Source organism: Erpetoichthys calabaricus, chromosome 5, assembly GCF_900747795.2.
Source record: "Erpetoichthys calabaricus chromosome 5, fErpCal1.3, whole genome shotgun sequence".
NCBI classification, from domain to species: Eukaryota; Metazoa; Chordata; class Cladistia; order Polypteriformes; family Polypteridae; genus Erpetoichthys; species Erpetoichthys calabaricus.
In genome coordinates, this window is record NC_041398.2 from 16,670,833 (window position 1) to 16,688,859 (window position 18,027).

The following is an 18,027-nucleotide window of genomic DNA, read 5'->3' on the forward strand; positions in this document are numbered from 1 at the left end:
AATCACTCAGGCTTTAAAAGTGCTGTCAGTCCTGCTGCGGAAATTTGCTGTAAGAAAAACATAAAATGAAATGATGAAGAGGGAGAGAAGAACATCACACGTTACAGAAAGAGACTATTTTAATACGTAGTGACCTGTGAGAGGGCTCAATATTAGAATAGTCACAGGATTACTATGGGATGTTATTATAGTCACTTACAACAGCACCTTCTTGGATCACGGCCTTGTTGTGGCAGAAGGGCTTGCACGGTCTAGTGATCCTCAGAGCTATGTTGTCGGGAGCTATATGCTCCTGGTAGGGCTTCCCAAGGCAAACAGGTCTGAGGTGAAGATCCAGACTAACTTGATCTTGAGACCCCATATGGACTTAAAACAAGGATCGGCGTTTCCCTTGCCCGGGAAAGGGTACCCGGGGCCCCACCCTGGAGCCAGGCCTGGGGGAGGGGCTCGCTGGCGAGCAAGAAGTGGCTGGACCTTCGACCACGGGGCCCAGCCCGAAGGCACAACGTGATTCCGCTCTCTTGTGGGCCCACCACCTGCAAGAGAGGCCATAGGGGTCGGGTGCAATGTAATATGGGTGGTAGCCGAAGGCGGGAACTCTGGCGTTCCGACCCTCGGTTGCCGAAACTGGCTTTTGGGACATGGAATGTTACCTCTCTGGCGGGGAAGGAGCCTGAACTGGTGCGTGAGGTTGAGAGGTACCGGCTAGATTTAGTCGGGCTCACCTCTATGCATGGTCTGGGCTCTGGAACCATTCCTCTTGAGAGAGGCTGGACTTTGTTCCACTCTGGAGTTGCTGTGGGTGAGAGGCGTCGGGCAGAGGTGGGCGTGCTTATGGCCCCCCGGCTCGAGGCCTGTACGTTGGGGTTCTCCCCGTTGGATGACAGGGTTATTTCCCTACGCCTTCGAGTTGGGGGAAGGACTCTGACTGTTGTTTGCGCCTTTGTGCCGAACAGCAGTTCAGAGTACCCAGCCTTCTTGGAGTCCCTGGAAGAGGCGCTGCGAGGTGCAGCTCCTGGGGACTATATCGTCCTGCTGGGAGATTTAAATGCTCAAGTCGGCAATGACAGTGAAACCTGGAGAGGCGTGATTGGGAGGAATGGCCTCCCTGATCTAAACTCGAGTGGTGTTCAGTTGTTGGACTTCTGTGCTCGCCATGGATTGTCCATAACGAACACCATGTTTGAGCATAAGGGTGTCCATAAGTGCACTTGGCGCCAGGATGCCCGAGGTCGCAGCTCGATGATTGACTTTGTAATTGTGTCATCAGATCTGCAACCTTCTGTCTTGGACACTCGGGTGAAGAGAGGGGCTGAGCTGTCAACTGATCACCACCTGGTGGTAAGTTGTATCAGATGGCGGGAGAAGCTGCCGGACAGACCAGGCAGACCCAAATGAATAATGAGGGTCTGCTGGGAATGTCTGGCGGAGGAACTGGTCAGAAAGATCTTTAACTGCCACCTCTGGCAGAACTTCAACCTCATTCCGAGGGAGGCGAAGGACATTGAGTCTGAATGGGCCATGTTCCGAGCCTCCATTGTCGAAGCAGCAGAACGGTGCTGTGGCCACAAGGTTGTCGGTGCCTCTCGTGGCAGCAATCCACGAACCCGGTGGTGGACACCTAAGTTTCGAGAGGCTGTCAAGCTGAAGAAAGAGTTCTTTCGGGTCTGGTTGACCAGTGGGACTCCAGAGGCAGCTGAGGGGTACCGGCGGGCCAAGCGTGTGGCGGCATCGGCTGTTGCAGAGGCAAAAACTTGGGCATGGGAGGAGTTTGGGGAAGCCACTTTTGGTCGGCACTGAGAAGGTTCTGGCAAACCGTCAGGCGCCTCAGGAGGGGAAAGCGGTGCTCCAACAACACTGTGTACAGTGGAGATGAGGCCCTGCTGACTTCAACTGCAGACGTTATAGACCGGTGGAAGGGATAGTTTGAGGATCTTTTCAATCTCACCAGCATGTCTTCCTTAGACGAAGCAGAGCTGGAGGACTCCGGGGGGGGCCCATCCATAACAGGGGCTGAGGTCGCCGAGATAGTTAAAAAGCTCCGAGGTGGCAGGGCCCGTGGGGTGGATGAGGTTCACCCTGGGTTCCTCAAGGCTCTGGATGTCGTGGGGCTGTCCTGCTTGACACGTCTCTGCAACATCGCATGGACATCGGGGGCAGTACCTCTGGATTGGCAAACCGGGGTGGTGGTTCCCCTTTTTAAGAAGGGTGACCAGAAGATTTGCTCCAACTATAGGGGGATCACACCCCTCAGCCTCCCCGGTAAGATCTATGCAGGGGTGCTGGAGAAGAGAGTTTGGTCGATGGTCGAATCTCAGATTCAAGAGGAACAATGCGGATTCTGTCCCGGCCGTGGAACACTGGACCAGCTCTACACCCTGGCCAGGATCCTGGAGGGGGCATGGGAGTTTGCCCAACCAGTCCACAAGTGTTTTGTGGATTTGGAGAAGGCATTCGACCATGTCCCTCGAAGTATCCTGTGGGGTGTGCTCCAAGAGTACGGGGTACAAGGCTCGTTGTTACGAGCCATTCAGTCCCTGTACAGGAGGAGCAGGAGCTTGGTCCGCATTGCCGGTAATAAGTCGGACTTGTTTTCTTCCAGGGCTGCCCTTTGTCACCGATTCTGTTCCTAAGTTATATGGACAGAATTTCTAGGCACAGCCAAGGAGCGGAGGGGGTCTTATTCGGTGACCTCAGAATCTCGTCTCTGCTATTTGCGGATGACGTGGTTCTGTTGGCTTCATCAGACAGTGACCTCCAGATCTCACTGGAGCGGTTCACAGCCGATTGCGAAGCAGCGGGGATGAGAGTCAGCACCTCTAAATCTGAGGCCATGGTTCTCAGCCGGAAAAGGGTGGAATGCTCTCTCCGGGTTGGGAACACAGAACTGCCTCAAGTGGAGGAGTTCAAGTATCTTGGGGTCTTGTTCACGAGGGAGGGAAGAATGGAGCAGGAGGTTGACAGACGAATCGGTGCGGCATCTGCAGTAATGCGGACTCTGCAACGGTCTGTCGTGGTGAAGAGAGAGCTGAGCCAAAAGGCGTTCCTACCCTCACCTATGGCCATGAGCTTTGGGCAGTGACCGAAAGAGCAAGATTGCGGATACAAGCGGCCGAAATGAGTTTTCTCCACATGGTGACTGGACTTCCCCTTAGAGATAGGGTGAGGAGTTCAGTTATCCGGGAGAGACTCGGAGTAGAGTCGCTGCTCCTCCGCATTGAGAGGAGTCAGTTGAGGTGGTTCGGGCATCTGGTCAGGATGCCCCCTGGACGCCTCCCTGGGCGGGTGTTCCAGGCATGTCCCACTGGGAGAAGGCCACGGGGCAGACCCAGGACACGATGGAGGGATTATATCTCCCGGCTGGCCTTGGAATGCCTCGGGATCCTATCAGAGGAGCTGGAGGAGGTGGCCGGGGAGAGGGAGGTCTGGGCTTCCCTGCTTAGGCTGCTGCCAACGTGACCCGATCTCGGATAAGCGGTGGATAATGGATGGATGGACAATAGCACATTTACAATTCAAAGCGTAACATGAACAGGTGAACAGGACATATTGGATAAGAAGGGAAGTGCAGGGCACATGTAAGTCAGTATGTGTGAAGTGTGGCCATCAGGTAATGCAGTATACCGACGTCTAGAAGAATTGTCGGAAAATGCAATTTGTTGCATAAACGTTATTGTCAGCGAAAATATTCCTGTGTGTAACCCACAAGTACGTCTACACTTAATCTGGGTTTTGATGTAACTCTGGAAAATGTAGTGTACAACTGGCCATGGGTAAAAACAGGGCCTGGCAAATAAACTCCGACGATATTAAATGTTTGTCCTTGTGACTTGGTGATAGTCATTGTCACAGGAGGTCAGCCGGGACGCCTGGAAGGACCAGTAGGTGGTCTATACGTTCCCTGGGCCACGAGGGGGAAACCGCCCTGGAAGAAGAGGGGACCACAGGGATGGAGCAAGGAGGCTCAAACCCACTGGGGCCCGTGGCCACCGCACACAGGGAGCCCCGCGTGTCATGGAGCTCGGGAGATCGACACTTCTGCCACACCTGGGAAGGTGGAGGAAGGACTTTCCAGGAACGCCCGGAGTGCTACCGGGTGCAAGGGCAGCACTTCCGCCACACCAGGAAGTGCTGCTGGAAGAGAGTCATCAGGCACCTGGAGCACATCCGGGTGGGAATAAAAGGGGTCACCTCACTCCAATCAGAGAGCTAGAGTCGGGAGTCCGTGAGGAGAGGAAAAGCGGCCCATGGACACTGAAAGAGAGGCCCGTGTGGGAGCACTGTGTGTTGGGCGGACTTATTTGGAAAAATAAACAAGTGTTTTTGTAAAGTGCTGGTGTTAGTCTGACGGTGTTCAGACCCGTGCTCACATCACACACTATGCTAAACGAACAGGGAATTGCCTACGCCGTAATATAAAGGGAATATCTTGCTTTGAGCTGTCAGTGTCATGGAATCCCTGCAGTTTTTCTGTCGTAATGTTTCTTGTTGTCTGGCAGTTTGCCGCTGCTCTTCAGAAAGGTTGTGTGTGTGATTCGTTTGTCATTCATGGTCTGTTTCCTTAAGAGGCACTAGCTCTCTGGAAATGTATTCTTTTCAATTGTGGCGTTTTAATTAACCTGAATTTAAATAAAAAGATAATATCCCTCCCCAGCATGCAATATGACGGTTAAAAGATTACATGAGAACAGAAGGATAATCTAGCTCTTTACTGACGGGTTCACGCGGTATTACAGACGGGAAGCTTATGACAGACACATCAAGCAGTGGGAATCTTGATCTGTGCAGTCCCGTCATCTTTCGTCGCCACACTGAAAGGATTTTAACCGGACAGAAGACGTAATCTGCTGTCCGGCCTCGGACGGAAGACATACACTTCCACCCGGAAGCTTCAAAGTGTTGGCCGTAGGTGTCCATCCATAGGTTGCTCCATGTGCAGGCTCTTGGCTCCGATCCAAACAAGGACAGGACAGGACTCAAACCCCACCTTCAAACATACAGGAATAGCACAATGCCTACATACAGTTCTTATCCTCCCAACAAGGAAAGGTTTTTTTGTGCTGACAGAAGACAGAAATATACTAGTCTGTCTTTAGGCTGACTATTCAATTCTCCAGCTGTCTGTAGCTCTCTATAGTCCTGTGCTTGGCTTGGCAATTCTAACTGCCGATGCTATGCCCCTCTGTACCTGTATGAATGAATCCATAACAGTGGGCACAGAGAACGGCGACATTAAACTTAAATAAAAAAAACACATAGTATAACACGGTCTCGGTGCGAGACTTGCTGCTGCTGATCTTTGTATAATGTCGCTGCTCTCTGGTTTGTCACACGTTGTCTATGTTGGTCTAAGTCATCTTGCCTGTGCTTGTTCGTGTTTCTGCTTCTTTGCGTTGGTGTGAGTATGTAGACTGACGAGACCATTTCTGCTAGGCTGTATGTGCCTTTTCATTTTATCGGGAGGCTTTCTTTGAAGTGAAGGAAAGAGGAGACCTAAAATGGTAGTGTCATAATGCAGTTTCATTCAGTAACAAAGTACGCACCGAATAAACAGTCAAATACCACAGTCAATAACTGGTCACACTAAAGAGTTGAAGACTTGAAGATAAGCCTAAGACCAAAACTCTGCCAGAAACACGGATTCTTAGCTATTATTGTGGAGGGATATAGTAGTGGTGGCAACCATCGTTTATATCAAGCACGGACGGACACAAGTGAAATAGGACTGTAGGTTTTCACTAATTATGAAATACCAGTAGCGGTGCACTGCACGATAACGTGCAGTGAATACACTTGACTTGATCATTCCTAGTTTTCCTCCTCTTTCTCTGTATGTTTAGCGAATGCTCAGAGTTCTCTGCAACATCGCATGGACATCAGGGACAGTGCCTCTGGATTGGCAGACCGGGGCTGGTGCTCCCCCTCTTTAAGAAGGGGGATCGGAGGTTGTGTTCCAACTACAGAGGGATCACACACCTCAGCCTCCCTGGAAAAGTCTATTCAAGGGTCCTGGAGAGGAGGGTCCGTCGGATAGTCGAGCCTCGGATTCAGGAGGAACAGTGTGGTTTTCGTCCTGGTCGTGGAACAGTGGACCAGCTCTATACCCTTAACAGGGTCCTGGAAGGTGCATGGGAGTTTGCCCAACCAGTCTACATGTGTTTTGTGGACTTGGAAAAGGCATTCGACCGTGTCCCTCGGGGAATCCTGTGGGGGGTACTCCACGAGTATGGGGTACCGGCCCCCCTGATAAGGGCTGTTCAGTCCCTGTACGATCGGTGCCAGAGCTTGGTCCGCATTGCCGGCAGTAAGTCGAACCCGTTTCCAGTGAGAGTTGGACTCCGCCAGGGCTGCCCTTTGTCACCGATTCTGTTCATAACTTTTATGGACAGAATTTCTAGGCGCAGCCAGGGCGTTGAGGGGGTCCGGTTTGGTGGGCTCAGGATTGGGTCACTGCTTTTTGCAGATGATGTTGTCCTGTTTGCTTCATCAGGCCGTGATCTTCAGCTCTCTCTGCATCGGTTCGCAGCCAAGTGTGAAGCGGCTGGGATGAGAATCAGCACCTCCAAATCCGAGACCATGGTCCTCAGCCGGAAAAGGGTGGAGTGCCCTCTCAGGGTTGGGAGCGAGATCCTGCCCCAAGTGGAGGAGTTCAAGTATCTCGGGGTCTTGTTCACGAGTGAGGGAAGAATGGAGCGTGAGATCGACAGGCAGATCGGTGCGGCATCCGCAGTAATGCAGGCGCTGCATCAGTCTGTCGTGGTGAAAAAGGAGCTGAGCCGCAAGGCGAAGCTCTCAATTTACCAGTTGATCTATGTTCCTACCCTCACCTATGGTCATGAACTATGGGCAGTGAACGAAAGAACGAGATCGCGAATACAAGCGGCTGAAATGAGTTTCCTCCGCAGGGTGTCTGGGCTCTCCCTTAAAGATAAGGTGAGAAGCTCAGTCATCCGGGAGAGGCTCAGAGTAGAGCCGCTGCTCCTCCGCATCGAGAGGAGTCAGATGAGGTGGCTCGGGCATTTGATCAGGATGCCTCCTGGACGCCTCCCTGGTGAGGTGTTATGGGCACGTCTAACCGGGAGGAGGCCCCGGGGAAGACTCAGGACACGCTGGAGGGACTATGTCTCTCGGCTGGCCTGGGAACGCCTTGGGATTCTCCCGGAAGAGCTAGAAGAAGTGGCCGGGGAGAGGGAAGTCTGGGCATCTCTGCTCAAGCTGCTGCCCCCGCGACCCGACCTCGGATAAGCGGGAGACAATGGATGGATGGATTGCTCAGAGGTTGATGTGCTTGCTGCTTCCTGAGCAGATCTTCTTTTCTCCACGCTAGCGGCCTGCTGCTTCTCTTCTTTCATCTGCACCTTTTCGCGTTAAAACTGATTAAGTTAGTTTTTGTGTTGCAATTACTTAGTACATTTTTCTTAATTTGTTACTTAAGCTGGCACATAAGTGTTCAATCTTCCTCAAGAATGATTAAAGATTTGAAGAGGTAGGTGAAGTGACCGCGAAGGTGGGAGGGAATGAGAACGATGCACATACGCATGTGCCACACGGCCGCCCTGCTGTGCGCTGCTGAGAGTTGATTCTACAATAAAATAAAATAAAAATAAAGAGGGGAATAAAAATCATCAAAGAGGGGAATAAAAATCATCACCCCGAAAGCAGATAATAGACGTCACGTAGTATTTGTGTACCAAATTTCAGATCAATAGGTGAAACAGTTTGCAAGCTACAGGTGATTTAAAATCCTGGACAGACAAACGAACAGCTACAGTAGCGTATTATATATAAAGACCAGTAACGGCACACTGCACGATAACATGCAGTGAATCCACTTGACTTGAGCATTCCTAGAATTCATCCTCTTTCTCTGTACGTTTAGCATTCATTTGCTCAGAGGTTGATGTGTTTGCTGCTTCCTGAGCAGCTCTTCTCTTTACTCCACCCTAGCGGCCCGCTGCTTCTCTTCTTTTGTCAGCATCTTTTCGCGTTAAAACTGATTAAGTTAGTTTTTGTGTTGCAATTACTTAGTACGTTTTTCTTTAATCTTTCACTTAATCTGGCACTTAAGTCTTCAATCTGCCTCAAGAATGATTAGTGAAGGTGGTGGGGAATGAGAGCAGAGCCTGTAGGCATGCGCCGCACGGCTGCCCTGCTGTGTGCTGCAGAGAGTCAATTGTAATTTAAAATAAAATAATAATAAAAAGAGGAAAAAAAATCATCACCCCGAAAGCGGATAGTAGACGTCACGTAGTATATGTGTACCAAATTTCAGGTCAATAGGGGAAACGGTTTGCGAGCTGCAGGTGATTTAAAATCCTGGACAGACAAACGAACAGCCACGGTAGTGTATTATATATAAAGATTTGCATTTTACCAACAATGAAGAATTTGATGAGAATACCCGTCCAGCATCCAAACTGAAGAACATTTGGGAGATATATCAAGCCATTGAAGCAAAATTTCAGAGTGTTTACATTCTGAACCAGCATCAATGAAAATCTCATGGCTTTTAAGGGCAGACTGTCATGGATACAGAACATCGTGTCAAAAAGAGCAAGATTTGGCATAAAGTTTTACGAGGTTTGTGAATCTAAAATGGGATACATTTGCAATTTGGTTCTGTACACAGGGAAAGGGACAATGTTGGATCTGAAATACAAGGAGTATGGTGTTGCTGTGTCATCAGTGCGGACATGGATGGATGGATGGATGGATGGATGGATGGATGGATGGATGGATGGTGTAGTTGGCAGGATTAGATAGATATATATCTATCTATCCATCTAATCCTGCCAACTACTCAGATATCTATCTATCTATCTATCTATCTATCTATCTATCTCAGTAGTTGGCAGGATTAGATAGACAGACAGAGACAGACAGACAATTAATTAATCCCAAGGGGAAATTCACATACTCCAGCAGCAGTATACTGATAAAAAACAATATTAAAGAGTGATAACAATGCAGGTATACAGACAGACAGATGTAACCATGGACAGTTTTTATACTTCGCCAGAGCTATGTGGCATTTTGTTGCAAAAAACACTGGCGCATTTGGAACGGTGCGTCCCAACTGTCATGGCAGGCCTGATGACTTGGGTAGAGCTAAATTACAGTGAGCTGCGCTAGTGGCTTAGCAAAAGGGTAAAGTGTTTGTGCCGAAATTGAAAGACAAGAAAGATGTTTGTCCTCTTAGCACCACACATAATGCAGCTGCAGTCACTGGACATGCAAAAGGCGACAAGCTGGTGACGAAGCCTTGTGCTGTGCTCGACTACAATGGCACGAGGGGCGGCGGAGATCATGCGGATCAAGAATCGACTTTCTATCCCATTATATGCGGAGGCAACAAACAAAATATTACAGAAAGATATTTCATCATCTGGTGGAATGGCGAATTTGGAATGAATGTGTTATACAAACAAAAAGCTGGCGAAACCGCATCTCATGGAAACGTTACATGCCAGCTTGAATTCCACCGTCTACACTACCGTTAAAGAGACGCGGTCAACCCAACACATCGCGGATCAATCTGAAGCATCTTATTGGTAGACATTTAACTGATTATAGACCTCCAATAGATAAAAAAAAACAGAATCCAACTCATACATGTGCAGTGTGATGTTCAAAAACTGATAAATCTGGAAAGAAAATCTGAAAAGAAACCTGCGATTATTGTCCCGACTGTGACGCTGAATGTGTCTTTCACCAGGCTTTAAGATTTACCACACAGAGGACTCAAGTTGAGATTATATGTTTTTTTGGCACCATTAGTAGTATTACATTATTATTACAGTTATTATTATTGTTCATTTCATATTATTATTTTTATTCATCATTACTATTCTTATTTGTATCATTATTATACTTTTGAGATTTAACAAAAATGTAATTTTCATGCCATAAAAAAAAACGCTTTTTATATTTTTTTGGAATAAAGTGCAACACTAAGGAGGTTAAAAATAAAGCTGGTAAAAATCACAGATTTATGTCGGGAGAGGCAGTGAGATAAGCAGCTGGCCTCAAACGTGTATCCCACCCTGAGTTACGCTTAACTGAAAGTGGCAACACACACAGAACTTGCACATCTTATCAGTTTGACTTTCTGTAACATTAAATCGCATTACTTACTTATTCCAACATTCCCAGATGACTGCAGTTCTTCTGCTTCTCTTCTACTTCTTTCAGTGATTTTCTCCTCAAACTCAGGTATCTCAAATTTCAGTTCCAAACAATTCTGCTGCGTAGCCAATTGTCCCATATTAGTGAGCGAGGGCTGAAAACCGTTATGTGATTGTTCAGAAATATCTTGCTTGACAATATTGCCAGTTTCATGCTTTTCCAGTTCAAGAAGATCTGAGAAATCTTCAGAGTCCTCGATTTTAATGTTAACAGTCTCCACCTTCAGCTCCTCTTTAAAATCTGATATCGCTCCTTCAAAATCCTCCCGCTTGACACACAAATCACCCGGTGTGCCCCACTCACAGTCCTCATGTTTAATGGGTGCCAGTCTCTCATCCATGCCATCATCATTGACTGACGCCATGCTCCGTATAAGAGTCTTCTCTTCCCGCACAAGTGTCTGACTCTTCTCTTCTAAGATTCCCTTCTTACATGGACACTTCTGTCTAAGGAGACCATTAGACACCCCACTGCATGGCCAAAGGAACTGGAAAGGAGGCTTCTATTTATCTGCCAAAATAAAAGTGATAAAACTTACTTCATAAAAACTCACTAAAAGAACTTGAGCACATATCAGGGTTAACGTCCAGTTTTACCAAACACTGAAGACTGCCAGCTATGTTTTTATGACAGATTTGAAATGCTGGAGACCCTCTAAGTTAGCCTAAGGAAATCTCAGCAGATCTGGAGTCTAAACCTGACTGATATTCTCGGACAAAGTCCAGCTGACCAAGACAAAGACAAGAAGGGGTGTGGAAGAATAATTTTAGGGTAACTGTAAGAGCCATTTTCCTAGTTACATAAGATTCATAAATATTTTACTAGATGACAAAGCATAATCTATGGGAGGTTCCTATAACCTCCATAAGTAAAATGGTATTGGTATATCCTTATTATTTCTATAGCTTTGACTTAATATCAATCTTCAGGTAGTGACCAGCTTTGCCATGTGTAAGGTATAGAGGGCATAAGGTTTTAAACCGTGTCCGTATCTACAGGCCTATGGATCTTTTAAGTGTGTGAAGTAACTCGTGCTTATTTAAGTGCAAAGCCGTACGCTTAAGGCGTACAGAAGAAGAAATTAAGAACTTTTAAGTACAGAAATAACTAAAGTTTCTCAAGAAAAGCTACGTTCAGATAAGACACATTTTTCCTTTTTTTTTACCTTTTATTCTACATGTGTAACTACTTTTTTTCTTTATTCTTGTGTGGATTATTTGCTTTTAACTTTCACTAAATATTTTTAAAACGAACTTTTGGACTGAGAGATTTCTTTCAGCACACATTTTACCTGTGCTCGATCTCGCCTTATACTTCGGCGGCTACAATAAAATAGCTTTCATCTTAAAGAAATAGAATAAAGGGTTACTAAATTTCAGGGAGGCAGCTAGAAGGACTAAAGAAGGTAATTCCATGCCAAGCCAGGGAGTGATGGTGGTGGTGGTGGGTGCACTAAACCTTTCTCTTATATCTCTGCAGACCAGATACCGGAAATTCTGCCCGATTCTGACGTCGTCACTCTCCAGTTCTGGGTCCTGATGACATCACTTCCCCTGACCGATCTTAAACTCTCGCCATCTTCCCTCTGTTAATCAGTTCTGTCTTGGACTCAATTCTGTACACAACTCTGCTTATATTTGCCTTTTGCAGCCAGGAATGAAGTATACGGGTGGCTGCCTCAAACCTTGTTTTGTGTGTCAAAGCTGTTCATTTTCACACCAGATGAAGGACAAGTGAACAACAAAATGAACTGACAGATGACTAAGAAATCAGCAGATGTCCTGCAAAACAACCAGAATGGACAGTTGTTCTATGCACAGAAATTTCAAGGGTGGTGGCTCAACTCAAAAGGTATAAGAAGAACCAAAAGGTAATATAACAGACTTTTATTTTATAGAAGTCATCTGGGGGTAAACAAACAAACCAACCAGAGTAAATGTAATGCATTGATTGACACTGTATGTAAATTCAAGAGTTTCTAAAATGAACTTCTATTCTTTGTTCTCCTGATTATTCTGACCAGGCTGTAACAGACTGCTCCCTCCAAGACATTTTGTCGAGGTGTAAATAAAAGATCCCATGAACAGCTTTTCTCCTGCCTGCTAACTGATTTGTCCTGTTAGATGTTTCTTTCTTGAACAAGATCAAATCTTTTGGTTAGACTCGCTCCCCTCTTCTCTCTGGGCACAAGGGAAAAATGATTTGGGCTGAATAGCTCATGATGAACCCTTGGTCATTTTCCCCAATATCATCCTTCCGTCCACATCGTGCACAATATCCTCTCTCACCCGAGGCCGGTATTACTATTGTTCATGCTGACTTAGTTAAGCGGGGTGCTCTTATTCCGATCCAATACTCTCCTGTGAGCTCTCCCATTTTTCCATTTAGATAAGCAGATGGCTCATGGTGGTTCGTTCAGGACCTCCGCGGAGTCAATGCTGCTCTAAGCCCTAGGACTCCTATAGTCTCGAATCCTTCCACTATTCTCTCTACAGTCCCATCCACTGCTATGTGGCTTTCTGTTACTGATCTCGCAAATGATTTCTTTTCTATTCCTGTTCACCGTGAATCCCAGTTCTGGTTCGCATTCTCTTTTAAAGGGAAGCACTGGACATGGACTGTGATGCCACAGGGATATCCAGAGGCTCTGTGTGCGTGTGGACAAGCATTAGAAAAAAATTTGGAAGGTTATTGGCCAAAGGGTGGTATGTAGACAATTACGTTCGCCAGGGTTGGAGTCAACGCGAAAATGTGCATAGCTTTACGGCAAGTTTAGGTTTTATACATCGCGATTTGAGCGTGGAAACGGGCTTACGCAACATTTTTGTGCGTACGCACTGTTTATACAGGAGGCCCCAGGAGTCTATACCTGACTGATTCTCGGACAAAGTCCAACTGACCAAGACAAAGACAAGAAGGGGTGTGGAAGAATAATTTTAGGGTAACAGCTTTCATCTTAAAGAAATATATCCATCCATCCATCCATTGTCTCCCGCTTATCCGAGGTCGGGTCGCGGGGGCAGCAGCTTGAGCAGAGATGCCCAGACTTCCCTCTCCCTGGCCAACTTCTTCTAGCTCTTCCGGGAGAATCCCAAGGCGTTCCCAGGCCAGTCGAGAGACATAGTCCCTCCAGCGTGTCCTGGGTATTCCCCGGGGCCTCCTCCCGGTTAGACGTGCCTGGAACACCTCACCAGGGAGGCGTCCAGGAGGCATCCTGATCAGATGCCCGAGCCACCTCATCCGACTCCTCTCGATGCAGAGGAGCAGCGGCTCTACTCTGAGCCCCTCCCGGATGACTGAGCTTCTCATCCTATCTTTAAGGGAGAGCCCAGACACCCTGCGGAGGAAACTCATTTCATCCGCTTATATTCGCGATCTCGTTCTTTCGGTCACTACCCATAGCTCATGACCATAGGTGAGGGTAGGAACATAGATCGACTGGTAAATTGAGAGCTTCGCCTTGCTGCTCAGCTCCTTTTTCACCACGACAGACCGATGCAATGCCCGCATTACTGCGGATGCCGCACCGATCCGCCTGTCGATCTCACGCTCCATTCTTCCCTCACTCGTGAACAAGACCCCGAGATACTTGAACTCCTCCACTTGGGGCAGGATCTTGCTACCAACCCTGAGAGGGCACTCAACCCTTTTCCGGCTAAGGACCATGGTCTCGGATTTGGAGGTGCTGATTCTCATCCCAGCCGCTTCACACTCGGCTGCGAACCGATCCAGAGAGAGCTGAAGATCACGGCCTGATGAAGCAAACAGGACAACATCATCTGCAAAAAGCAGTGACCCAATCCTGAGCCCACCAAACTGGACCCCCTCAACACCCTGGCTGCGCCTAGAAATTCTGTCCATAAAAGTTATGAACAGAATCGGTGACAAAGGGCAGCCCTGGCGGAGTCCAACTCTCACTGGAAACGGGTTCGACTTTCTGCCGGCAATGCGGACCAAGCTCTAGCACCGATCGTACAGGGACCGAACAGCCCTTATCAGGGGGGCCGGTACCCATGCACCCTCCAGGACCCTGCTAAGGGTGTAGAGCTGGTCCACTGTTCCGCGACCAGACAAAAACCACACTGTTCCTCCTGAATCCAAGGCTCGACTATCCGACGGACCCTCCTCTCCAGGACCCCCGAATAGACTTTTCCAGGGAGGCTGAGGAGTGTGATCCCTCTGTAGTTGGAACACACCCTCCAATCCCCCTTCTTAAAGAGGGGGACCACCACCCCGGTCTGCCAATCCAGAGGCACTGTCCCTGATGTCCATGCGATGTTGCAGAGGCGTGTCAACCAAGACAGTCCTACAACATCCAGAGCCTTGAGGAACTCCGGGCGTATCTCATCCACCCCCGGGGCCCTGCCACCAAGGAGTTTTATGACCACCTCGGTGACCTCAGTCCCTGAGATGGGGGAGCCCACCTCTGAGTCCCCAGGCTCTGCTTCCTCATTGGAAGGCATGTTAATGGGATTGAGGAGGTCTTCGAAGTACTCCCCCCACCGACCCACAACGTCCCGAGTCAAGGTCAGCAGTGCACCATCCCCACCATACACAGTGTTGACACTGCACTGCTTCCCCCTCCTGAGACGCCAGACGGTGGACCAGAATCTCCTCGAAGCCGTCCGAAAGTCGTTCTCCATGGCCTCCCCAAACTCCTCCCACACCCGAGTTTTTGCCTCAGCAACCACCAAAGCCGCATTCCGCTTGGCCTGCCGGTACCTATCAGCTTGCCTCCAGGGTCCCACGGGACAAAAGGGTCCCATAGGACTCCTTCTTCAGCTTGACGGCATTCGGGTTCGGGGATTGCCGCCACGACAGGCACCGACCACCTTACGGCCACAGCTCCGGTCAGCTGTCTCAACAATAGAGACACGGAACATGGCCCATTTGGACTCAATGTCCCCAACCTCCCTTGGGATGTGGTAGAAGTTCTGCCGGAGGTGGGAGTTGAAGCTACTTATGACACTTTACTTATGACTAAAGAAAGTAATTCCATGCCAAGCCTTGGGTGCACTAAACCTTTCTCTTTTATCTCTGCAGACCAGACACGGGAAATTCTGCCCGATTCTGACAATGTCACTTTCAGGTTCTGGCACCTGAGGATGTCACTTCCAGTTCTGGGTCCTAATGACATTACTTCCCCTGACCGACCTTAAAATCCCTCTGTTAATCAGTTCTGTCTTGGACTCAGTTCTGTACACAACTCTGCTTATTTTTGTGTGGACAAGCATTAGAAAAAAATTTGGAAGGTTATTGTCCAAAGGGTGGTATGTAGACGATTGCGTATGCCAGGGTTGGAGCTACCGTGAAAATGTGCGTGTCTTTACGCCACGTTTAAGTTTTATACATCGCGTTTTGAGCGTGGAAACGGGCTTACACAACATTTTTGTCCGTACGCACCGTTTATACGAGACCCCAGCAGTCTATACCTGACTGATTCTTGGACAAAGTCCAACTGACAAAGACAAGAAGGGGTGTGGAAGAATAATTTTAGGGTAACATAGCTTTCATCTTAAAGAAATAGAGTAAAGGGTTAATAAATGTCAGAAACCTTTGCAGGCGTATCAGGAAACCAGCGGCACACATGTGTGCATGGGAGGCAGCTAGAAGGACTAAAGAAGGTAATTCCACGCCAAGCCTTGGATGCACTAAACCTTTCTCTTTTATCTCTGCAGACCAGACACAGGGAAATTCTGCCCGATTCTGACAATGTCACTTTCAGGTTCTGGCACCTGAGGATGTCACTTCCAGTTCTGGGTCCTAATGACATCACTTCCCCAGACCGACCTTAAAAACCTGCCATCTTCTCTCTGTTAATCAGTTCTGTCTTGGACTCAGTTCTGTACACAACTCCGCTTATTTTTGTGTGGACAAGCATTAGAAAAAACTTTGGAAGGTTATTGGCCAAAGGGTGGTAGTGTCCTGGTGAAGTATGTAGATGATTTTTTCTCATGCTCTGAGGCTCAGGAATAATTCGAAGAAGACACAAAGGCTTTGTTGGTCTTCCTAGTGGGAAATTGGGCACAAGGTGTCCCAGAAAAAGTTGAAACTGGTTGAAAGAAAAATGAAATACTTGGGTCATGATTTGACTGCAGGGGAATGTGCATGGTCTAATGATAGGATCGAGGCTATTTAAGGTTTACCTCGTCCTACTACAAGGCAGAAGGTTATGTTCGTCCTTGGAATGTTGGGATATTGCCGGCATTCAGTTCAAGATTTTGTTGAAAGAGTCCAGCCACTCCAAGATCTAGTGACCTCTCCTAATTTGGCCTTGACTGATAAAATATCATGGACGGAGCAGGCTGAGAAGGCTTTAACTCAGAGGTGTCGAACTCCGGGCCTGGAGGGCCGCAGTGGCTGCAGATTTTCATTCTCACCCTTTTCCTAATCAATGACCAGTTTTCACTGCTAATTAACTTCTTTTCCCTTCATTTTAATAGCCCTGATTTTAAGGATTCAGTCCCCTGAATTTATTCCTTTCTTCATTAAATGGCAGCCGAAATGAAATGAAATGTGAAACGAGCCAACAGATGACCAGTAAACCAATTTCACTCCAACCAATCTCTTAATGAGAAGCTGATTCTTGCTGTTAATTAAACCCGTTATTTAATTCCATGGCTTATTGCTGCTCTCATTCTGCCACGGTTGTTTTTCTGTTCTTTCTAAGAGCACCAATGTCAAAATGTTTTGGTGACCTGAGAGATCAGCCTTACCAAGACCATCACCTTTCTTTATTTTTAGATAATGTGTGATGGGCCCAGGTAAGATGGTCATGTGGCAGCTTGTTTTACATCTCATTACCATTTGGCTGCTAAGTAAAGGAAAAAGAAACAACTAAGGGGCACAAGTCCAGTTAATTAGCAGCAAAAACTGGTCACTAATGAAGAAGATGGGTAGAATGAAAACCTGCAGCCACTGCGGCCCTCCAGGACTGGAGTTTGACACCCGTGCTTTAAATGATATAAAATAAATTTTAATGTCTGCACTCATGTTAGTGAAAGGGTGAGAGTAGTCTGGAAATCCTCTGTTCGAGGAGGAGAAAGGGAGGGGTTGGGTTTATGACTGCAGTACTAACTCAACAACATGGAGACCGACAAAGAACGGTCACGTACTATTCTAAGAAACTGGATCCAGTGGCCACTGAACTTCTGGCCTGTTTGAAAGCAGCTGCTGTAACAACAGAGGCCATATTAGCGCGCTCAGATGTTGTTCTCATGAGTCCATTAACTGTTAAGGTACCACAAGCTGTATATTCCATCTTAGTACAGGCAAGAACATCTCATTTGACAGGTGCTTTTGTGGCAGTGAAGTGTCAAACTCACACGGGGAAAACAAATCCAGTTAGTGAGGGAAATGCGCCAGAAAACATGTGGGCAAAGAAAGCCACCCGGGATCCTACTTCACCACTTGACCTCTTTACCCCCACAATAGGAGGAGGAACGAGAATCACCCAAAGATGCGATTTTTTCTTTACAAACTGTAACAACAGAAAAGGCTATAAAGACATGGCAGAGAGAGGGTGCAGAAAAAGACCCGAAAGGGATCCATCCATTAACTAAACACCCCTTAATCCCAAAAAACTTCCTCTCCAGGTATTGCAAAAGCTGCACACGGTCTGGACCACGTTTCCAGAGACGCTATGATGGCACAGGTGTAACAATTTTTCCAACTTTGCTGATCAGTTCTGTAAAAGTTGATGCCAAAGGTTTAATGTAGGAAAAGGCTTGCAGGTAAGTCTGACTGTAACACCAATACCAGAGGGCCCCTTTAAAGATCTGCAGATGGGTTTTGTTGCACTAACCCCATCTCATGGCTATAAATATTGCTTGGTAATCGTCA

General features: G+C 47.6%; 1 protein-coding gene across 1 annotated transcript in view; it reads right to left on the minus strand.

The window, feature by feature from the left end:
* The window catches only part of LOC114641603 (gastrula zinc finger protein XlCGF57.1-like), a 187,792-nt gene that overhangs the window by 161,966 nt on the left and 7,799 nt on the right, over nucleotides 1-18,027 (minus strand). Inside the window, exon 2 of the mRNA XM_051927458.1 lies at nucleotides 10,135-10,695. Coding sequence (XP_051783418.1) covers nucleotides 10,135-10,549 — 415 coding nt within the window. The 5' untranslated portion in view covers nucleotides 10,550-10,695. The remainder of the gene's footprint in view (nucleotides 1-10,134; nucleotides 10,696-18,027) is intronic.